This window comes from Physeter macrocephalus, chromosome 20, assembly GCF_002837175.3.
Source record: "Physeter macrocephalus isolate SW-GA chromosome 20, ASM283717v5, whole genome shotgun sequence".
Lineage (NCBI taxonomy): Eukaryota > Metazoa > Chordata > Mammalia > Artiodactyla > Physeteridae > Physeter > Physeter macrocephalus.
The window spans coordinates 10420471-10445683 of NC_041233.1; the positions used below are offsets into that span (position 1 = coordinate 10420471).

General features: G+C 38.3%; 1 protein-coding gene across 3 annotated transcripts in view; it reads left to right on the forward strand.

The window, feature by feature from the left end:
* Nucleotides 1-1699: 1699 nt before the first annotated feature.
* LOC102982988 (zinc finger protein 12-like) overlaps nucleotides 1700-25213 on the forward strand; it is a 34049-nt gene continuing 10535 nt past the window's right edge. The window contains exons 1-5 of one of the 3 annotated variants that reach the window (XM_028481073.1): nucleotides 1700-1778; nucleotides 3968-4012; nucleotides 17248-17374; nucleotides 17639-17734; nucleotides 19555-19758. In XM_028481073.1, the coding sequence (XP_028336874.1) occupies nucleotides 3998-4012; nucleotides 17248-17374; nucleotides 17639-17734; nucleotides 19555-19571 (255 nt within the window). In that variant the 5' untranslated portion in view covers nucleotides 1700-1778; nucleotides 3968-3997 and the 3' untranslated portion in view covers nucleotides 19572-19758. Of the gene's footprint in view, nucleotides 1779-3967; nucleotides 4013-17247; nucleotides 17375-17638; nucleotides 17735-19554; nucleotides 19759-25213 lie in introns of those variants that run through there. The other 2 variants (XM_028481074.1, XM_055080870.1) reach the window with 2 other exon arrangements.

A 25213-nucleotide genomic window follows, 5' to 3' on the forward strand; every position in this document is an offset into this window, starting at 1 on the left:
CTAGATACGATTTACAGAACACTAAACAATTGAATAAACATTTTTCCAAGTCTGCACAGAATATTCACCAATATAAAACAAATATTACATTTAAAAGAACTGAAGTCACACGAAGTATGTTCTCAGACCATTATGGGATTAAACCAGAAGTTAATGATAAAAAGATAACAGGTATATCTCCAAGCACTTCGAAATTAAACAAATACTTCTTAATAATCCACAGCTCAAAGAGAACTATCAAAAGAAATCAGAAAATATTTTGAGTAGAACAAAAATGAAAATATAACATGGCAACATTTGTGGTATATAGGTAAAGAGCACTTAGGAGGAATTTTACAACAGTAAATATTCATATTAGAAAATAAAGTTTCCATCTTAAACTAGAAAAAACAACAAAATAAAACCTAAGCATGTAGAAAAAAGAAAATAAAGATAAGAGCAGAGGGCTTCCCTGGTGGCACAGTGGTTAAGAATCTGCCTGCCAATGCAGGGGACATGGGTTCAAGCCCTGGTCCGGGAAGATCCCACATGCCGCGGAGCAACTAAGCCCGTGTGCCACAACTACTGAGCTACTGAGCCTGCTCTCTGGAGCCTGCAAGCCACAACTACTGAGCCCTTGTGCCACAACTACTGAAGCGCGCGCCTAGAGCCCGTGCTCCACAACAAAGGAAGCCACCGCAATAAGAAGCCTGTGCACCGCAAGGAAGAGTAGCCCCCGCTCACCGCAACCAGAGAAAAGCCCGCGCGCAGCAACGAAGACCCAACGCAGCCAAAAATAAAATAAATAAAATAAAATAAACCAATTAAGAAAAAAAGAAAGATAAAAGCAGAAATCAATGAAATTAAAAGCAGAGAATCCATAACTTAGGAACAAAAGTCTGATGTCATAACAAGATAGATAATAATACCACCACCATCATGGAATGTACAGTGAATTTAAAATATACAAGTTAATGCAAGAAGCAAAAAAATCAGCATTAAAGAATAAATATGCTACAATGGTTGTAGATTTATGTTAAGAATACATCCAGTCAAATGTATAATTCTTTTTATGGGAAAAACTAGTTCTAAAATATGTGGTTATTCACACACATACACTGGTTGTAGGTAGAACCCAGTTTTTTTGTTTGTTTTTTGTTAAAGTAGTAAGAATAGTAAAATGAATATCTAGATTCATTACCTATATTAAGCACTGAGGATTTTGCTATATTTGCTCTTTATAACTTTTTACACACAATATTTTAAATACTTAAGTATTACATCTCTAAAAATTAACTACATTTCCTACAGAACCACAATGCATACTATTAGACTATCTAAAAATAACAATAATTCCTTAGTATCACTGATAAACAGTTCAATTTTAGTAAGTAAAAATTACCCTTATTTGTTCCCAAAATGTCTCTTGCAGCTGATTTAAGCCAGATCCAATTTAAGCCAGATCCAATCAAGAACCATGAACTGCCGCTGGGTGTTATGTCAGTAAAGTCACGTTCTAATCTATAACCTGGCGGTGCTTAGAAAACCTGGGCGCCAGGTAACAAGAGCCTTTGAAAGACAAACTCCCATATTGCCCAAAGGTGCGGGAGCAAGGAATTATGGGAAGTGCAGTTTTTACCCTGGAATTGGACTTCGGGGCTCCTTTAGCACATGCGTACTTCCGCTTGTAGCTGTAAATTGTCTTTCCTCAGGCTACAGCCTCGCTCGGGAGGCGGTCCCGGCGCTGCCGAGTCTCCGCGCTAGTCAGGGGCCTGTGCAGCCCGACGAGGGAGTGGAGGGTGAGCCCGGGAGGGTTGGCCGAGGGCCGAGGGGTGCCCGCGCGGCTGAGGGGCGGGCGGAGGCGGCGGGGCGGAGGAGCCCAGCGGACCCAGCGGCGGGACCTCCGGCACGTGAGCTCCAGGGGGCGGGTGGGGGCGGCCTTGGCCGGGAGGAGGGACGGCTGGGCGGGGGCTCCTCTGTCAGTGTAAGGGGACGGCCTCTGCAATACGGACGCGGGGGCCTGGGCCCCGAGGAGGCTGCAGAGTATGTGCGTGAAAGTGCGGCCCCGGGAGGGGGGCGCTGGCTGGAGCAATCGGAGCGAGGTTCAAGTCCCAGCGCTGTCACTGAGCAACCCTGGGAATGACAGTTAACTGCAGGAGGTTCAGTTTTGTCTTCTGCAAAACAAGAATATTAGTAATACCTGACTCATGCAGTTCTGCGCTGTAAATACCACACACACACACGTTGCTTTTTTCCATAAGATATCTTTTCATTTCTAACAACCATCTTTGAGGTAGGCTTAACTGTCTTCATGTTAAGAGAGGGGACCACTGAGGCCTGGTGAGGTGAAGTGATTTACCCAAGATCACACAGCCAGCAGCGGTGGGAATCTAGTTTTTGATTTTTCAACTGTTTTTCTCTGCTCATCTCACGTTCTTTCTAATAAACCACCCTGCCTAAAACCCAGCATCATTATTCATAGCATTGGGCCCTGATGTGTCTTTATAGATCCCAAGGAAATAATTGTGAAATACATGTGGACTAAATCATTACTTGGCCCTTGTGTTTTGGGGATTCTTGATGACTCCTCTAAGCCCTTGGACCAGGCAGCCCAACTGAGGTTTTGAGCCAGGTCTGCCTTGTCCAGCCTTTGTTCTTGGAGGCCTTTGAGTTTGTACATGACCCAGCCGATGAATCTTGGAGAAAGTATGTATGTTCCATAAGGTCAGATTTGGGGCCTGTTTGAAAGCTTCAACTAAATTTAACTTGTCCTTTTGGTCTTGGTGCCAGCTTTCTTGGAACAAAGCAGCTCTTGAGATGAGAAGGAGCAATCCCTAGAAACCCTGCCTGGAAGATTAACCCTCCATCTGAGACCTGTCACCAGAGGCTCAGAACAGAGGCTGAAGAGGCCCAAGAAAGACTATATCCGAGAACTCCCTGGGCAGAAGTAATTCTTGGTCCTCCTACACAGAATGAGCAAGGCTTGGGTGATGTCATTACTTCAGAAGCCATTGCATACTGTCCAGTGAGCAGCTTTCAGAACTGAGATGAGGCTGGCAGCATGAGCAGGGGGCAGGCAGCACAGCTGAGGGCACTTCAGAGGAGGCTTTGTGTGGGCACAGTCCAGGGAAAGGAATCACTGCCCATAGAAGGGGAAATGGCCCCTCTTGCCCCCCCTAATCATTCCCACTCCCTTCACTCTCTGTTTACTCTCTACACAATCTACAGAGAGGCACCATTGCTCTTTTAATTCTGATGGTAAAAAAATCAAATAATGTACAGAGAGTTTGAAGATTTTTTTGTTTTGCCTTTATTTGAGAAGTGAAATAAAAAAGGTCCTAGAGAATAAGTGACTTGTGTAGTGTCACAATTAGTGGCATGCCCAAAGAACTCACTTCTGTCCACTCTTAACAATTAAGTCACATCAAGTTTTTTTTTATTAAAAGATCCTTTTGATAAACCAAGTTAGAGTAAACAAAGTACCTCGTCCCTTTCCAGAAGATGTTGATGAGGATTTTCTAACTTAAGGGCCAAACACTGTCACTAAGAATGCAGAAAAACAATATAGCCAGGGCTTGCTTCCTTGCTTGCCTGATTTTATTTAGTTAGTTCTTTTTGCAGTGTTAGTTCTAGTGAAGGCACAGTCTTCTCTGTATTGTACTTTGTTTAATTAGTCCTCTGTTGTTATTAATTTTTCTTTCAGTCAGTGGGAGGGAAAGATGAATTCTTTATAAAGTAGTAAGAAATGTATACATTCATCCAATGAAAAATCACATTCTAAGCTCTCTGTGACCTGTCAGAGTCAGCGTAGACATATGGGTGCTCTTCCACAGGGTCTGTCCTGCGCTCCTTAGGGTTAAAAGGACCGGAGCCTTGTAGGCAGCTGCTGTGTGAATCATCATAGGCAGCTGACGCTGAGAGCTGTGCAGCAGCCTGGGTTTCATAGGACCTCATTCTCTCTCCTTTTTCCCCATCTGTACCTTTACAGTTCTTTTCAGTTTTCCAAGAGCAGCAGGAAATGAACAAATCACAGGTGAGTTGTTTATTCCCCCTTTCTTTTACAATGGACTTTGTGCAATTTGTAAAAGAACAGGAATTAAAATAGAAAGATAGAAATACGTGAAAATCAACATCAGAGAAACTACAGAGTATCAGGTCAATAGCTGAGCAAAGTCATCGTATAGATGAGATATGCAGGTCCTATAATGTACCAGGGTTATCAAAGTCGAGCTGCAAATTGACCTCTGATCTTTCTGACAGCAAAAGAGAACCCAGAGAGGAGTCTTTTAGAGTACTAAAACATTGGCGCTGCTATAACAAATTATCATAGACTGGTGGCTTAAACAACACTTATAGTTCTGGGGTCTGGGAAGTCCAAGGTCAAGGTGCCAACAGATTTGGTTCTTGATGAGGGCCTTCCTCCAGTTTGCAGATGGCTACCTTCTCTTTGTATCCTCACATGGTGGAGAGAGGGGGCGGAGAGGGGCAAGCTCTCCTGTGTCTTTTCTTCTAAAGGCACTAATTTCATCATGAGCGCTCAACACTTAAGGACCCAGTTACCTCCCAAAGGCCCCATCTCCAAATACCATCATGTTGGGGATTAGGGTTTCAACATACGAATTGGGGGTGGGGGTGGGACACAAACATTCAGTCCATTACAGAGTTTGAATAGACAGTTTTCCAATGGTCTTGCTTGGTCCAGCAGTAAGACCTAGAATATCTGGAAGAAGGCTAAATGGTCTACATGCCCTTAAAATGGCTTTGCATAGATATTTCCTTCAGCTAGACTATGGTACTGTACATAAGACTGCCACTTACCCTGCTTCCTTGTCAGCACTTGGTGTTGTCAGACTTTAGACTTACTGCCAATCTAATTTCTAAGAAAAGCTCATCATTTTAATTTGCATTTCTGAGTTTACTAACGAGCTTGTATATCACATATTTTATTGGCTTTTCATTGCTTTTGTGAATGACTTCATTTTTTAATTATATTTTTCTATATTAATTTTTAATAAATTTATATTATTTTAGACAGTAATTCTTTGTTTATTATTTTTTTGTGTGAATATTTTCTCTATGTCTGTCCCTTGATGTTTATATCTACAGTGCCTTTGGCCTTATCAGAGTTATATTTTTATGTAGGCTGATCTTTTCCATTTGAGTTTTTTCCTTTTGAATTTTATTTTAAAATTATTCTCTAACCCAGGATAATGATATTTTTCTTTATTTTCATTTAATTAATATTGATACTATTTTTAAAAATATTTAAGCCTTGAATCAATCTGGATTTCATTATTGTAGATAAATGAGGAAGGAATCCAGCTTTACCTTTTAACACATAAAGCCAGTTGCACCAACTCATTATTAATCTTTTCCCCATTGAATTATAATGCCACAGCTATCATTCAGTGTATTACCATGTCTGCATACGTCTATTTCTGGGCATTCTAATTTACTCTGTTAGTTTTTAATTCCTTTTTTTTTTTAGGTTCATCTTGTCCTTTCTTACCATTTTTCTGGTCTTACTGCCTGATAGCTGACATCCTTACCTTATGCCTGATTTTCAGAGATAACTCAGGAATTGTTAGCAAACATTAAGATACTCTCTGTAGGTTTTTGGTATACACCCATTATCCCATTAGGTAAGTTCCTTCCTATGCCTTAAGTTTTGAATGTCCATTATGCCCAGTGTTTTCTTCTACACCTCTTAAGGATAGATTTTGATTACTAATTTTATTTCTTAGATGGTTTACAGTTTTTTCCGGTTTTCTAAACTTTTTGCTTCAATTTTTGATGCATATTTATTTTAAAAATTGTATATTTAAGTTTTCAAATTTATTTGCATCTGTGTTTAAAAGACTTATGATTTTAAAAATATTTATTGATAATTTTAATTCCAATTTTATCAGTTATTAAATTGTATATAATATAGAAGCTGATGATTACAAAGAGAAAGAAAGACTGTGTTCTGGCTAGTCAAATATCTGAAAACCTAAAATTTCAGCATGTGGATCTAGGATTGATATTTTCAGATGGAGATAGTATTCTCCAGATACTCTGCAAGAAGAGGTCATGTACATTTGCTGTAGTGATGCCAGCCATTGCTGTATACCAAGCTATCATGGGTTTTTTTTTTATATGTATTTTTTTCTGTGTGTGTATGGATTAGGTAATGTATTCACACTGGAAAAATCAATACAATATAAACAATATATAGAGATACACAAGGTGGATTCTCCCTCCTGTGTCTGTCCCTATCACTGCAACCTCCCCTTCTAGTTATAAGGAAGAAATTTTTGTATGTGTATTTTTCCATTTTTATTAAATGCAGAGACAAGTAAATATGATTTTATACCTAGATAGATAGGTAAATATATATACATACATAAATGTATATTTCTATTCTTATGTGTATTTGTATGTATATATGTGTGAATACATATACACGTGTAAATACACGTATATATGTATGTATGTGCGTATATGATTGGTTTATTTTTTTTTCTGAGGAACAAGAGCCAAGTTTTTTATTTGTTCATTTCTTGCATCTGAAGTACTCTTTGAGGACATCCTTATTCCTCACTCACCACATAACTACAACCAACTTTATGGGGTTTTCTGTTAATTTTACAGAGGCCTACCCATTCCCCTAGTTTCCTGTTGTCATCAACCTTAACTAGGATGATTTGGTGTTCAGCACAAAGGGCTTCCACCAACTTGACATATGTGTATTTATTTGTACACCCATCTTACCCAAAAGGATACACACACACCATAAAATACCTTGTTCTTTACCTTAATTTTTACATGTAAGAACATATGCTGGAGAACTTTCCAAATTAGTACATAGGAAAACTTACATTGTTTTTTAAAAAATAATTTTTAATTGAGATGGAATTCACAAACTGTAAAATTTACCTTTTTAAAGTGTTAAATCCAGTGGTTGTTAGTATATTCACATAGTTGTGCAGCCATCACCACTATCTAATTTCAAAACATTTTCATCACCCCAAAAAGAAACACCCATAAGCAATTACTTTCCTATTTTCCTTCAACCCCCCAGTCCTAGGCAACCACTAATTGACTTTTTGTCTGTATAGATTTTTCATATAGGTGGAACTATTACCATGTGTGGTCTTTTGTGTCTGGCATCTTTCACTTAGCATAAAGTTTTCAAGAATCATCATTACTGTAGCCTGTATCAGTACTTCATTCCTTTTTATGGCTCTTATATTTCATTGTACACATATATCAAATTTAGTTAATCAGTATTAGTTGAGGGACATTTAGGTTGGGTTGTTTCCACCTTTTCACTATTATGAATAATGCTGCTGTGAACATTCATATACAAGTTTTTGCATGAACATATGGTTTCAGTTCTGTGGGTATATACTTAGGAGTAGGAATGGAATTGCTGAGTCATATGGTAACTTTATGGTTAAATTTTCGAGGAACTACCAAACTCTTCAATAGACGGGCTGTACAACTTTGCATTATGACCAACAATGCACACGGGTTCCAATTTCTTACGTCCTCAACAACACTTGTTATTGTCCATCTTTTTTATTATAGCCATCCCAGTGGGTATGAAATGGGATTTCATTGTGGTTTTGATGTGATTTCCTGAATGACTAATACAGTTGAACATCTTTACATGTGCTTGTTATTAGTACCCTCTTTTGAGAAATGTCTATTCAAATCTTTTTGCTCGTTTTATAGCATTAGCTGTCTCTGCAGTAGTCAATGACAAGTTGTATACCATTTTTCCATTTATGCCTATGCCAGGTATGAGGGCACGAACAGCAGAATGGAACCAAGTGTTTGTGTTCCTGGGAAGGTGCCATTAGCCACTATGCAGTGGGTTAGCAGAGTGAGTCCCCTCTAGCCCTATATGTGATTGCTGACATGGATGGTGGGCCCTAAGACTCTGAGGCAACACGATCTTTCCCACCAGGGGCAGACATTTTATTGCCTTTGGGGGTCCACAAAATAATACATAACCTAGAGGGGTGCAGATGACACCTATGAGGATTTGTTGTCATAATACTGACTAGTCCAGTTATATACTGTTTCAATCTACTTTTGCCATTTGGTTTCAGGAAGGGAAAATTATTGGTCCATTGTGCCAATGCAGATCACTATTACCCATTCTGGTATGGGGTGCCTGCATCTGGACCTGTATCAAGGGAGTCACTGAGTGATTTGACCCAATGATAGCTTGAAGAAGGTCCAAGTTATTTTGTATTGGCCAGGCCATTACAGTGGAATTGCAAGTTGGAAGAGACTTTATTCTGGGATGATAAATCTACCATTGTTTAAGTTTGCCTCCTCTTGCCACAGCTGTGCTAATTCTTTTCAGGGTGTTGTCATCTAGGAACAGCAAAGGAATGAAAAGAAGAAAGTTTAATGTTCCGTTACCCCTCCCACTCTGTCAGTCTTCTGAGACTGGATTTGCTCATGTTTACTACTTCTGTGGGGATCCATTGCCACTTTTGTTTGACCCTACATGCATTACAGTTTGTATGTGATTGAAGTTAAGTTCTTAGCTTAAAGTAGACTATTTCAACTATAATATGTTCAATGTAGACCTTATGATAACCATAAAGAAAAATCTCTAGTAGAGAGACAAAAGACAAAGGACTCAAAGCATACCACTACAAAAAAAAAATCAAGTCAACAAGAGAGTAAGAAAGGAACAAAGGAAATACAAAACAGTCAGAAAACAATTAACAAAATGGCCATAGTAAGTCCTTACCTATCAATAACTGCTTTAAAGGTAAATGGATTAAATTTCCAATCAAAAGACACCAAATAGCTGAATGGATTTTTAAAAAACAAGATCTAACAATGTGCTACCAACAAGAGACTTCATTTTAGCTTTAAGGACACATATAGGCTAAAAGTGAAGGGATGGGGGAAAAAAATCCATGAAAATGGTAACCAGAAAAGAACTGGAGTGGCTATACTTACATCAGAGAAAATAGGTTTTAAGTCAGAAACTGTCACAAGAGGCATTACAATGGATACCACAGAAAAACAAAGGATTGTAAGATACTACTATGAACAGTTATATACCAACAAATTAGATAGCTTAGAGGAAATGGATAAATACCTAGAAGCACACTGTACCAAGAATGAATCATGAAGTAATGGAAAATATAAACAGATCCATAATGAATAAGGAGATTGAAACAGTAATAAAAAACCTCCCAACAAAGCCTAGGGCTTCATGGTTTCCCTGGTGAATCCTACCAAACATTTAAAGAAAAATTAATGACAGTTCTTTTCAAACTCTTACCAAAAATTGAAGAGGAAGGAACAATTCCAAACTTATTTTACAAGGCCAGTGTTACCCTGATACTGAAGCCAGACAAGAACACTACAAGAAAAGGAAACAATAGGTTAATATCCTTGATGAACACAGATGCAAAAATACTCAACAAAATACTAGCAAATTGAATTCAATATCACATTAAAAGGATCATACACCATGATCAAGTGGGATTTATCCCTGGGATGCAAGGGTGGCTTAACATATGTAAATCAATGTGGTGTACCACATTAACAACAGGAAAAAAAAGTCATGATCATTTCAATAGATGCAGAAAAGGCATTTGACAAAGTTCAACACCCTTACTTGATTAAAAAAAAAAAACACACCTCTCAACAAAATAGGTAGAAAGGGAATGTACCTCAACATAATAAAAGCCATATATGACAGGCCCACTGCTACCCTCATATTCAGTGTTGTAAAGCTGAAAGCTTTTCCTCTAAGATCAGGAACAAGACAAGGATGACCACTTTTGCCATTTCTATTCAATATAGTACTGGAAGTCCTAGCCATAGAAATCAGGCAAGAAAAAGAAATAAAAGACATCCAAATCAGAAAGGAAGAAATAAAATTTTCTGTTTGCAAATGACATTAAGTTATGTATAGAAAACCCTAAAGACCCCACCAAAACAGTGTTAGAGCTAAATTCAGGAAAGTTGCAAGACACAAAATCAACATAAAAATTATATGTGGGCTTCCCTGGTGGCTCAGTGATTAAGAATCCGCCTGCCAATGCAGGGGACATGGGTTCGAGCCCTGGTCCGGGAAGATCGCACATGCCATGGAGCAGCTAAGCCCGTGCACCACAACTACAGAGCCTGTGCTCTAGAGCCTGCAAACCACAGCTACTGAGCTCACGTGCCACAACTACTGAAGTCCACGCGCCTAGAGCCTGTGGTCCACAACAAGAGAAGCCACCACAATGAGAAGCCCGCGCACTGCAATGAAGAGTAGCCCCCACTTGCTGCAACTAGAGAAAGCCCACGCACAGCAACGAAGACCCAACACAGCCAAATTAATTAATTAATTAATTAATTTAAAAAAATTATATGCATTTCTATACACTGAATCTGAAAATGTAAATTAAGAAAACAATGTACAATTGCATTAAAAAAATAAAATACGTAAAAATAAATGTAACCGAGGAGGTGAAAGTTCTGTACACTGAAAGCTGTAAAACGCTGAAGGAAACTGAAGAACATACAAATAAATGGAAAGATATTCTGTGTTCAGAGATTAGTAGAATAATATTGTTAATATGTCTTTACTACCCAAAGGAATCTGTAGATTCCATGCATTTCTTGACATTGGCCTGAGCATGATTTTTTTAATATGACCCCCAAAACACAGGCAACAAAAGCCTAAGTAGACAAATGGGAGTGCATCAAACTAAAAAGCACTTCTGCACAGTAAAGGAAACGACAAAATGAAAAGGCAACCCATGGAATGGGATAAAATATTTTCAAACCATACATCTTCTTCTAGCAATCCCTCTTCTGGCCCAGAGAAATTAAATCAGTACCTCAAAGAGAAATCTGTGCCCCATGTTTATTGAAGCATTATTCATAACGTTCAAGATATTGAAGCAATCTAAGTGTCCATCAGCAGATGAATGAATAAAGAAATTCCATATACAATAGAATATTATTCAGCTTTTTAAAAAAGAAGGAAATCCTGCCATTTGTGACAACATGGATGGAGCTAGTGGACATAATGCTAAGTGAAATAGATAGATAGATAGATAGATAGATAGATAGATAGATAGATAGATAGATAGATAGAAAGTTAAACTCATAGAAGCAGAGAGAAAAAAGTTGGTTGCCAGGGATTGGGGTTTAGGAGAAATAATATCTTGGTCAAAGGATATAAAGTTTCATTTATGCAGGATATGTAAGTTCTGGAGGTCTAATGTACAGCATGGTTGCTATAGTTAGTAATATGGTAATGTACACTTGAAATTTGCTAAGATAGTAGATCTTAAGTGTTCTCGCTACACAAAAAAGGTAACTACAAAGTCAGCCCTCTGTAAGTATGGGTTCCGCATCTGTGGATTCAACCAACCGTGGGTCAAAGATATTCTTTAAAAAATTGCAGAGGGCTTCCCTGGTGGTGCAGTGCTTAAGAATCCGCCTGCCAATGCAGGGGACACGGGTTCGAGGCCCGCTCTGGGAAGATCCCACATGCCGCGGAGCAACTAAGCCCATGCGCCACAACTACTGAGCCTGCGCTCTAGAGCCCGCGAGCCACAACTACTGAAGCCTGCGCACCACAACTACTGAAGCCTGCGTGCCTAGAGCCCGTGCTCCACAACAAGAGAAGCCACCACAATGAGAAGCCTGTGCACCGCAACGAAGAGTAGCCCTTGCTCGCCACAACTAGAGAAAGCCCACGTGCAGCAACGAAGACCCAACGCAGCCAAAAATTAAATAAATAAAATAAATAAAATTTTTTTAAAATTGCAGAAATTTCCAAAAAGCAAAACTTGAATTTGCTGCACACTGGCAACCTTTATATAGCATTTACATTGTATTGGGTATCACAAGTAATCTAGAGATGATTTAAAGTATGCAGAAGGATGTGCACAGGTTACATGCAAATACTATGCTGTTTTATATAAGGAACTTGAGCATCCAGATTTCGGTGTGGGGGATGGGTCCTGGAACCAATCCCCCATAGATACTGAGGGATGACTGTATTCAAGGCGATGAATATGATCATTAGCTTGATTGTGGGAATCATTCACAATGTATATGTATATCAAAAAATATATACAATTTTCATTTATAAATTATACCTGAAAGCTGGAAAAAATTTTAAACCCCCAAAACTAACAAAAATATATAAATAAAATTTCTGTGGCACTTGGGCTTGTTGAACATCAGGCATCCCCCAGTGGAGCATATAGAATGGCAATTGAGGTATCCCTACAGAAGCATGGTGAAAATACACTGTAGGCTGTTCCATGTGAATACAAATGGTCCTTATCCTCATCCCACATGAGGACTGAGAATAACAGTGTACGGTTCTCTGGTATGGGCTGCCACTGTCTCAGTGACAGTGATGATATCTGGCACGGCATTCAGCCTGTGATAATCCACTGTCAGTCTCCATGCCCCAGAGGCCTTTTTGACTATTCAAGCCAGGCTTTTAAATTGTGAAAGAATGGTTTATAACATTTCTGTCTGCAGCAGCTCCTCAATTAACAAAATAATGTCTTTCCCTACCTAATATACAGTATGCTTTCTGCTGGACAGTGTGCCATGGGTTGGGCAACCCTGGAGGCAGTCAGGAATGCACCAGCCTTCCATAATGGCTTAAATCTGACTTTGTTAGGGTGCATACCCCTTGAAGTGGTGATGGTGCTCAGTACTGCACATGGCCAAATTATCAATGCCCATTATGCACCCAGCAGTGGGAACTATAGTCGCCAGCTGTTCAAAAGTGTCAAGGTCATGGAAGACAAGAAAAAACAAGGAACTGCTTGGAGTGTGGAATCCTGGATTAGATTCTGGAACAAAAAAAAAAGGATATCAATGGAAAAACTGGTGAAATCTAAATATAGACTATAGTTTGCTATAGGTTAATAGCATACCAATGTTAATTTCTTTTTCTTTTTTTTTCTTTTTTGACCACACCACGCAGCTTGCTCAATCTTAGTTCCCTGACCAGGGATTGAACCCGGGTCTTTGGCAGTGCGAGCATGGCGTCCTAACCACTGGACTGCCAGGGAATTTCCCCCAATGTTAATTTCTTAATTTTGATCATTGTACTTTGTTAATTAAGATCTTAATATTAGGAGAAACTGGATGAAGAGTATACAGGAACTCACTGTACTGTTTTTGCAACTTGTCTCTAAGTCTAGAATTATTTTAAAATAAGTTAAAAACTGCAAAGAAATCTTTAACTTAATAGATCTGGTATTGGTATTATAATTCTAAAACTATTTTGTATCAAGTGAATGGGTAAATATATTGAAGTAGTTGAGAACCAGGGTTCTATTAGAGGGAAATTACAGATATGGAATGGGGAAATTGTTATTGGATTTAAATTGGAGGACTCAATATGAATGCATGATTTTAAAAATAATAATAATAAATATTTTCCTGCTCTAGCTTCTGAAAGGGCCTAGGAATAGTAACCCATCTTTTGCACACCTAGTGGCTAGATCTTGACTTCCAAATACTCTTCCCCACTAAAAGAAACCTAACTCTGGGACATAGGAAGTATAAAGTAATTCTGGAAAATCATTTTATACTAGAAACAAGAATGTACTGAAATTCTTGATAAAAGGACATAGAAGGCCACCATTGACCAGACTGAGACAGCTTAGCATCAAAAAGAATAACTCTTAATGGATTATTACACAACCAAAAAAATTTCATGAGTTCCTAGTGGTACAGAAGAGACAGAGAAGAAAGAAAGCTTTTCTTTATGGAAAAAATGCCAGCTAGCAAATACAGAAGGAATGAGAATAAGAAAATCACCATTTTACAAGCCCTACAGTAATAATTGATTTGGCAAGAATCATCCATTGGTACTAAAACCACTGACTGAAAGGTTGAAGGTGAACAGGCTAATCATACGGTCTTAAAGTATTGCTTCCTCTCACTCTCCCCAGATTACTTATCAATTACAAGAGAAACTGTGCCTTTACAATGGAGATTGCTGGTGATCACCACTTTAACTAAATAATCATACTCAGTCTCACCAATAGAGGGACAATCTGGTGTTTAGTTCCCCTGTATGTTGCAGTAAGAGGTATGTGATAGCCCCTGTGTTATGTTTTTGTCCAAAATATGAAAAGCTGATCTGCATTTAACTATAAGGAAACAATCTGACAAACCCAGAGTATGGGATATTTTACAAGACAGCTGGCCTGGATTCTTTTAAAAAATCAATGCAAATGAAAAAAGATAGGGAGTCTGTTTTTCTGGATTAGAGAAGATAAAAGAGGCATAACACCTAAGTGTAATATGTGAGACTGGATTGAATTCTGGATTGGGGAAATATTTTGAAACAATTGAGTAGTTTAAATAAGGATTGTGTGTTAGATTATATTATTGAATTAACTTAATCTCCTTAGGTGTGAATGTGATGTATGGGAACATGACTTTATTCTTAAGAAATACATGCTGATGTATAGAAGGGTGAAATCTCACGATCATTGCAAATTTCAAGGATTCAGCCAAAGGTATAATTATATGTAGAAAGAGATACAGCCAATACTGCAAAAAGGATTTAGGTGATGATTATTCAAGTGTTCATTTTATGTTTTTTCAATTTTTCTTTAAATTTGAAAATCCAAATGAAAAAGTTAGGGATAAAAAACAGCATTGTGGTACATACCTGGCATCCAGAGCTTGGTGTCTTATACCATTCCCCACTGAAAGGAACCAGGACTTGTTGGAGAAATGGCTGATTCCAGAGCTGGGGCAGGATGGGTGTAAGATGAACTTGGGACATCATGTTATGCCCTAAAGTAAGGAAGTATTCAAAGTAATCACAGGGCATGTCAGCTTGAAGGGGCTTCTGGGATAGTTGAACCCCAAAATAAGTACAATAATGAATTATAACCCACTGGGAAAAATAGGAATTTGTGAGTCTATACTTATAATAAATTGGCAGAAAGGAGGTTTCTTGCTTATGGTAGATTAAGGGCAAATTGGTAAATGTGGAAGGACTACAGAAGCTGGAAAAGCAGCATTTTGCATCTATCATAAGTGAAGATCATATCAGGCAAGAATCATCAATTCATGCTAAATCTAGTGGACAGTCTGATGAGGATTGGGGGATTTTCATGGTCTTAAAATCTCCCCAAAGATTGCTTATTAGTTCCAAAGGAGGTAAAAAGTCAGTAATTATACAGTGGAGAAATCGGACCACCCTTTGCCCGGGTGGTCAGAATTAGCATTTCACTGAGGGACAGTGGCAGCATATGCTGCAGATAGGATACCTGTGAAGGGAACAACATCACCTATGCACTTTCCAACCTAGATCAAGTAACGTGAATCTAACCACAAGGAAACATCAGACAAGTCGAAAATGAACATTCTAACTTTTAGAAAGAGTGGGGAACAATATTTTTCAAAGATGCCAATGTCATAAAAGACAAAAGCTGTGGAAATGTTCCAGAACAAGAGAGGCTAAAGAGACATGGCAACTAAATGCAATACTTTGCCCTAGACTGGATCTGTTTTGGAAGGGGGAAGTGCTATAAAAGAGGTTATTGTGTCAATTAACAGAACTGACATAAGAAAGGTAACTTAGGTAAAAGTACCATGCCAATGTTAAATATACTGAATTTGCTAATGGTACCATGGTTATATAGGAGAATATCCCTATTTTAGCAAATACACACTGAAATATTTACGGCCATGACGTATGTAACTTACCTTCAAATAGTACAGAAAAAAAATGTGAGTGTGTGTTAGCAAACGTGTGTTTATAGGTAAAGAGGAAGAGAGAATACATGTGAATGATAAAATAAGTGGGGTTAAATGTTAACAAGTGAATCTGGGTATGCGAGTGTTCTTTGTACACATTTTATTTTTGCAATCTTTCTGTGTGTTTGACAACTTTCAAACTTTTCTTTTAAAAAATAGCATTATAGAGTCTGGTTTATATATTTTCTAAGGTGATTCAGATGTGCAGCCAGAGTTGAGAACCACCATTCTAGAATGTTAAATCTGAAATTATGTAAGGCCAGGGCTTATTCACATCTTTTTACTGGTTTCACGTTTTCTGGAGTGGGGGTCTTCAGAATGGAAGGTGGACATCCCAGGAGATGTGCAAGACTATCCATCAGGGTCTCTGAAGAAGATATTACAATTTGTATTAAATTTTTATCTAAAATTGAGAACGTGATTAAGCTTCATTAAATACTTGGATTGTCATTACATGTACTTATGTACAATATGTACAAACAGTATCAGTTCAAATGATGGAGTGGTGATCAAAGGATGTTTGGATTTATAAGAACTGGTTCAAAATTATTCCATGTCTGGCCCTTGAATACCTGTTGAGTACTTTATCTTACCGTATCCCCTCACCCTGTTGATCTAGCAAACTATGCTAGTTGCTTTCCGCTGGACATAACTTTTAAAATACATTTTAAATGCATACAAAATGCATTTGACCATGTGGAGGCTAATGCGTATTTTTGCATGATACAACTACTCAAAGATTTTCAGCCTCGTAACAGCCACATAATAACAGATGGAACTAATTTTTCCTTCCTTTATGTCTACACTATACTTTATACTTTTTTGTTTTTATAAATTTATTTTATTTATTTATTTTTAGCTGTGTTCGGTCCTCGTTGCTGTGCATAGACTTTCTCTAGTTGCGGTGAACAGGGGCTACTCTTCGTTGCGGTGCGCAGGCTTCTTATTGCGGTGGCCTCTCTTGTTGCAGAGCACGGGCTCTAGGCGCACGGGCTTCAGTAGTTGTGACTCGCGGGCTCTAGAGTGCAGGCTCAGTAGTTGTGGCCCACGGGCTTAGTTGCTCTGCGGCATGTGGGATCTTCCTGGACCAGGGCTCGAACCTGTGTCCCCTGCATTGGCAGTTAGATTCTTAACCACTGCACCACAAGGGAATACCCTATACTTTCTACTTTGTAAGCATTTCTAACATAGCTCTTTTAATACCTTATTGTAAATAGATGTTTGTATATCTACTTTACTACTGGAATGTAAGCTTATTGTTCTTGATTTTTCTGAGCAATTAGAATGTTTCCATGTACAGAGTAGTTAGCTCAATAGAAGCTTTTTTTATTCAGCAATTAATCACCATGTTGACAAGGTATCTACTTCTCCCATAAAAATGAAAACAGTGTATATGGTATGCATCAAATATTTTTTAAAGTTCTATTCTTCACACATATTTTTCACATTCTCCAATTGTTAACAATTCAGACTGAACAAAATGTACTGTTACAGGGACTAGTATCATTCAAAGATGTGTCAGTCAACTTCACCCAGGCAGAGGGGCAGTGGCTGGACTCAGCTCAGAAGATCCTGTATAGGGATGTGATGCTGGAGAACTACAGCAACCTGGTCTCAGTGGGTAAGCGGAACTTCCCGTGTAAGTTCCTGTAGTTGGTGAAACGTCAAACCTCTGAAGAGCTGAATTGTATTTAGTGTTAAGGGTTTGGGTTCAAAAATTCTTAATTGCTTTGGGGCTCTAGAACGGATGTTAACATCTTTGCCTCTGCTGAGAGGGGCTACCCTGCCAAGGTTGAAATAAGCACCCTCATCATGCATGACAGTCTTTAGGCTCCATGAAGCTCAAGTGTCTAGATAAGAGCCCTGTGTCATTTCCCATTGACAGGGTGTCTTATATCCAAAACAGATGTGACCTCCCAGTTGGAGCAAGGAGAAGAGCCGTGGATAATAGAGGTAGAGTTCTCAAGCCAGAGCCTTCCAGGTGAGTTATTGTGTACCAAAGGGGTGGAAGCTAGTGGAAATTAGATCTCAAATGGACAGTGAGTTGTTTAGCATCTGCATTAGTTTCTTAGGGCTGTGGTAACAAAGCACCACAAACTGGGTGCCTTAAAACAACAGAAATTTATTTTCTCACAGTTCTGGAAGCTACAAGTAAAAAAATCAGTGTCCGCAGGGCCATGCTCCCTCCAACGACTCTAGGAGAGTGTCCTTTCTGCCTCCTCCTAGCTTCTGGTGGTTTCGGCAATCCTTGTCACTCTTTGACATATAGCTGTATCACTCCAATCCCTGCTTCCATTGTCACGTGGCCTGACTTCTGTGTGTCATCTTCTTATAAGGACACCAGCCATACTGAGTTTAGGGCCCACCCTAATCCAGTATGACCTCATCCTAACTAATTACATCTGCCAAGACCCTCATTCCAAATAAGGTCATATTCTGAGATCCTGGGTGGACATGAATTTGGGGGAGACATTAGTCAACCCAGTATAAGATCTTTGAAACATTTTTGGAAATCTCTCTTTAGAGACTTCATACCTTTTCAAAATTTGAGGATTTTCCAGCCATCATTGCTAAAATACTTAAATTAACACCTTGAAATATCACCCTTCTCACAGGGTGTGTTCATTCTATGCTTAATGTTTATAGAGAAACTTTGCACTCTGACGTTACACAAATCTAATTCTTGATTACTGCATCTTGAATCTTTACTTCTTCACAATTCCTCTCTTTCTGTAGCACTTTCAGTTGCCAGATTTCCTCTTATTTTCACATACTCCTTTTGACTTTCATCATTTTTAGATATCTTCTTTAGAAATTACTAAACATCTATGATTTGTGTGCTCCTTCAAGTTTCCCTAATCATTCCCTCTTTCCTTTTGTGGTGAAATGCCTCATATTTTTCTGTATCCTGACTCACAGTTCATTTTCTCTTTTATACCTGCTGTTAAGATTTCATTGCCATTTTTTTTGTGTGTGTGCTCAAATTGATAGTTACCTTCTGGACCTTTGTGCTTTATTTGATAGCACTCAAAACCATTTCTAAAATACCCCTAAACTTGCCTTTGGTGAGCAGAACTAATTTGATCACACTCACCTTTCCTAAATATTTATCCTTCTGTTGTCTGTCTAGTTTACCAGCCAACACCAGTGCTCATCATACAGCATACAGTAAACATTAATTAAATCAGTACATTTTTATTTATGCAATCATTTATTCAATTCAAGATGTCTGTAAAGGCTCTGTTTTATACCTTCTGCTCTTCTCAGATGTTTTTAAGTGATTAATCCATCTTCAAGGATTAAGCTTCTCTTAGGTTTATGACTCCAAAGTTGGTGGTGATATAATCACCATAATCAACACTTGCATTATAGCCTACAATGTGCACCGTTCTAAGCAGTTTGTACATATTAATTCATCTACTCCTCACAACAGTCCCCTGGTATAAATACTGTTACTATTTTTCCAGATAAACAGACTGAAGCCCAAAGAGATTAAGTAACATGCCCAAGGCCCTCCAGTTAATAAGTGGTACATCTAGATTTTATACCCAAGAAGGTTAGCTCCAGAGACTGTACTCTTTACAACTATTCTGTGCTGCCTCTTATCTGTCTTATCTTGCTTCTGCCTTCTAAATCAACGTTTTACCTGTTTGAATATCAGCTCTAGTAGACCACTTCATTCATTTTCAGAATGTCAGAGACTAAAGTCATTTATATTCCATTTTATATTGCACTGTATAATGTCTACTCACTTTCCATATTCCCCCTTTTTTCATTAGGCTGTTATCCTTCTGTTTGCAGGTATGGAGTCATCTTGAAACTTCCATCTCTGCCATTCTCTCTTATAAATTTTATTTCATTATCTGTTATTTGTTCTTATTCCCCTAAGTTCCCTCAGTGTGCTCAGTTGTCATGAATTTTAACCAAAACCAGAACCATATTATCACATACCTGGGTTCTTATTTCATTTGTCAGATTTGATTACCAAAATTGTCTAATATATCTTGATACTAGCCTAAGAATATAAATATGCTTACTATAATTTCCAAAATTTATAATTCTCTTTTTTATAAGGACTATCATTATGGCCCTGTGTTTCCTAATCTAATTTTATTTTTCTCTATTTGCCCAAAACTCATGCTAAATTCCTTCTGATCCATATTCTTAAATATCCTGTTATATATCTAGATCTTTTTTGTTGTTGTTGTTGTTGTTGTTGTTGTACGCGGGCCTCTCACTGTTGTGGCCTCTCCCGTTGCGGAGCACAGGCTCCGGAAGCACAGGCTCAGCGGCCATGGCTCATGGGCCCAGCCGCTCCGCGGCATGTGGGATCTTCCCGGACCGGGGCACGAAGCCGTGTCCCCTGCATCGGCAGGCGGATTCTCAACCACTGCGCCACCAGGGAAGCCCTATCTAGATCTTTTAAAAAATATTTATTTATTTATTTATTTGGCTGCACTGGGTCTTAGTTGCAGCACGTGGGGTCTTCATTGTGGCATGCGGGATCTTTAGTTGCGGAATGCAAACTCTTTGTTGTGACATGTGGGATCTAGTTCCCTGACCAGGGATCAAACCTGGGCCCCCTGCATTGGGAGCGTGGAGTCTTAGCCACTGGACCACTAGGAAAGTCCCTAGATCTTTTATTAAAGTTTATTTTGCCTCCCCAGAAACCTTAAATCTTTAATTTTTAAAAATATTTTATTGAAGTATAGTTGATTTACAACGTTGTGTTAATTTCTGTTGTACAGTACAGTGATTCAGTTATCATATATATACATCCTTTTTCATATTCTTTTCCATTATAGTTTATCACAGGACACTGAATATAGTTCCCTATACAGTAGGATAGTTCCCTATACAGTGCTATACAGTAGGATCTTATTGTGTATCCATTCTATATATAATAGTTTGCATCTGCTAATCCTAAACTCCCAACCCATCCTTCTCCTACCCCCTCTCCCCCTTGGCAACCACAAATCTGTTCTCTATGTCTGTGAGTCTTTGTCTGTTTTGTAGATAAGTTCATTTGTGTCATATTTTAGATTCCACATATAAGTGGTATCATATGGTATTTGTCTTTCACTTTCTGACTGACTTCTCTTAGTATGATAATCTCTAGGTCCATCCATGTTGCTGCAAGTGGCATTATTTAATTCTTTTTTATGGCTAAGTAGTATTCCATTTTATATATGTACCACATCTTCTTTATCCATTCATCTGTCAATGGACATTTAAGATGTTTCCATGTCTTGGCAATTGTGAATAGTGCTGCTATGAACATAGGGGTGCATGTGTCTTTTTGAATTATAGTTTTGTGTGGATATAGTTCCAGGAATGGGATTGCTGGATCATACGGCAACTCTATTTTTAGTTTTTTGAGGAACCTCCATACTGTGTTCCATAGTAGCTGCACCAATTTACATTCCCACCAACAGTGTAGGAGGGCTCCCTTTTTTCTACACCCTCTCTAGCTTTTGTTATTTGTAGATTTTTTTTTTTTTTTTTTTGGTGGTACACAGGCCTCTCACCACTGTGGCCCCTCCCGCTGCAGAGCACAGGCTCCGGACGCGCAGGCCCAGCGGCCAAGGCCCACGGGCCCAGCTGCTCCGCAGCACGCGGGATCCTCCTGGACCGGGGCACGAACCCGCGTCCCCTGCATCGGCAGGCAGACCCTCAACCACTGCGCCACCAGGGAAGCCCTGTAGATTTTTTAATAATGACCATTCTGACTGGTGTGAGGTGGTACTTCATTGTATTAATAGTTTTGTTAAATCTGTAATTTTGAGTTCAAATTTTAATTGCTTTCAAGGAACTGTTCTTTACTACTCTAGCTGTATGACTTTAGATGAGTTACTTAATCTTTATATACCTTAGTTTCCTCATTTGTAAAATGGGGATGACATAGAACTGATCTCACAGTTTGTGAGGATTAAATCAGTTATGTGTTAATTTGTATTAGATGTTGTTATTGTTCTCTCACTTCTTGTCTTCCATTTGCACTTAGGAGGTCTACTAAAAATTACATATGTTAATTTATGAGTTTCTTTTTCTCACCTTGCTTATAATCCTACTAGATAAGTGCTTCTATTTTTCTCTTCCTAATGTTCTTGTGTAACAGAACTATATATTCGATGATTATATAATTGATTGATAGAGGAGTCAGTTGAGAAAGAAACCTTTTTTTGACCTACTAAAATTCATAAAAATCAGAGATGTGTTAACCAAGATAGAAAATTGAGTTAAGAAGTAACACTATTGCAGGAGTAAGACTTCTTTGCATAAAAAGGTAAGTTAGAATATTGAAATTGGAAAAAAAATGGGAATTCATGATTAGCACATTGTTTAGTATTAAACAACTCTGATAAACTGAAATGACTGTATCAGCATTCAAAATAAAGCTATTAAATATTTGATCTTGTTGCAAGGATCACCACTTGGTCTGCTTATTTCTTACCTAGCATTAAAGGTCACATTTGGAGAAACCAAATACTTGTATTTAGTGCCTATTTTCTCCCCTCTTTTAATACTACAAAAGGGTCTTTGACATAGATAGATAGATAGATAGATAGATAGACAGAACACAACTAATTAAGAGGCATTTGCATTTTCTTCCTGGGAGACTAGGCCTGAAGCCAAAACTTAATCATATTTAAGTACAATTGTAGAGCCAATTCATAACCAACTTAAGATTCATCAGATGTGATTAATTTTCCTCTGTTCTAGAAAAAGTCTGGAGAGGCCAGAACATCCAAGACCAACAATCCAGTCAGTTTATATTAATCAAAAACAAAACACTGATTAATGAGAAAAATACTTCATGTGCAAAAGCATTTACTATGGGTATAAATCCTGTAGGTTCAAGAAAAGTGAACTCTAAATGTGACTGATATAAGAAAAGTTTGAAATATATTTCAGAATTAATGGTCAGTAATAGAAACTGTGTAAGAAAGATGACTGATGAAGGTAACATATGTGGGAAGTCACGTTTTAGTACTAAGCTTGAAGAATTGTCTGCTGAAATTAATGAATATGATAAAAATGTGAAGGATATCAGTCATAATGAATACCTTGTTCAGCTTCAAACTTTGGAGCCAGACTATGGATTTAATGAATCTGGAAAACACTTTTACAAGGCAGACTCTGAGAGCCAAAAGAGACCCCATGGTGGAAAAAAACCCAGTAATGAATATGAAAACACTTTCATCCAAAAGTCAATCATCAGTATGTATGAGAAAACTCATATACAAAAGCCCTTTGGAAGCAGTGAACATGGGCAATTCTGCACAGTGTCAAAACTTTTAAATCAGAGAGCACATATGGGAGAGAAGCCCTTTGGATGTGATTCGTTTGGTTACTCATCAACCATTATTGTACATCAAAGAAATCAATCAAAGGAGACACCGCATGAGTATCCTCAAAATATGAATGCTGGGGGCTACCCTGGTGGCGCAGTGGTTGGGAGTCTGCCTGCCGATGCAGGGGATGCGGGTTTGTGCCCCGGTCCGGGAGGATCCCACATGCCGTGGAACAGCTGGGCCTGTGAGCCATGGCTGCTGGGCCTGCACGTCCGGAGCCTGTGCTCCGCAACGGGAGAGGCCACAGCAGTGAGAGGCCCGCGCACCACAAAAAAAAAAAAAAAAAAAAAAGAATGCTGTAATCCAGACAGCACAGCTCACTGAACATCAGAGAGCTCATACAGGACAGGAATCCAGTGAATATAATGAATGTGAACAAGCATTTAAGATTTTGAACTTTAAATATAAGAGAACTGACACAGTGAAGAAACTTTATGAGTTTACTGAGTGTAGGAATGCCTTACACAAGAAGTCTCACTTCAGCCATATTCAGAGAACTCACATAGAGAAATCCTATGAATGTAATCAGTGTTGCAGAATCTTCAACAGAAAAGCACACCTCACAAAACATCAGAGGATACACACAGGGGAGAATCCCTATGAATGTAATGAATGTGGCAAAGCCTTTTACAACAAGGTACACCTCACTAGACATCAGAGAATACACACAGGGGAGAAACCCTATGAATGTATTAAATGTGGGAAAACCTTCTATGTAAAATCAAAACTTACTGTGCATCAGAGAACACACACAGGGGAGAAACTTTATGAATGTACTGAATGTGGGATAACCTTCAGTCACAAGTCAGTACTCACTGAACATCAGAGAACACACACAGGAGGGAAACCCTATGTGTGTACTGAATGTGGGAAAACCTTCTGTGTAAAGACAAAACTGACTGTACATCAGAGAATACACACTGGGGAGAAACCTTATGAATGTATTGAATGTGGGAAAACCTTCAGTGGTAACTCATACCTCACAGTACATCAGAGAAAACATACAGGAGAGAAGCCCTTTGAATGTACAGAATATGGGAAAACATTCAGCCACAAGTCTTCCCTTGTTGAGCATCAGAGAACACACACTGGGGAGAAATCCTATGAATGTACTGAGTGTGGGAAAACCTTCAGGAGCAATTCAAATCTCAAAGTACATCAGAGAACACACACAGGAGAGAAGCCCTATGAATGTACTGACTGTGGGAAAACCTACAGTCACAAATCAAGTCTTAATGAACATTGCAGAAGACAGATTGGGCAGAAGCTCTGTGAATGTGATAAATGTGGTACATCATTCTGCCACAATTTGGTCCTTACTAAATACCAGAGAATTCCAAAAGGAAAGAAGAACTATGAGTATAATCTATATAAGAAATCTTTCTTGCTAGAAGGCAAACTCCATGGTACATCAGATAGCACACCTGGGAGAAGAAGTCTTTAAATATTTTAAATCTCAAAACCCCCAAAATCAAGTTCATAAATCAAATTCACGGTATGGCAAAGAACTGATGAGGTGAAACATTGAGCATCAAAGAATCATAATAATGAAATACATTAAAAAATCCACTTCTATAAGTAGCTATAACTAATTGTACATCAGATTATTAGTCTATGATTGAAGATTTGTAGACAGTTTGAATATGTTTTAGCATTTGACGAGATTTCAAAAAATTTTACATCAGAGAATCCATTTAGACGAGGAATCTTAACATGAAAAACTATATTACAAAGAAATAATATATCATCACAGTTTTAATATCAGATGTAATGTGAAATATTTTATAGAATGTAAGCCAATATTCTGATATGTATATGGAATGTTGCAAAATAGGAAGTCCTTTAAAATTTGAATAAGTTAAATGATCAAGACATAGAAATAAGCATATACAAACTGAGATGATGTATGCATATGCTTCATCACAGGAATGATACATGTATTGGATTTGCATATGCAATTCTAGAATAAGTGGGTATAGACTTTATATACCCTTAGTATAGTAAGAATTATTCCCACTGAGTTCTCCACATCATTTTGCCGTAATACCTTTCAACACACTATATATTTATTATATTGGCAAATTTTAAATATTATACTTTAATTC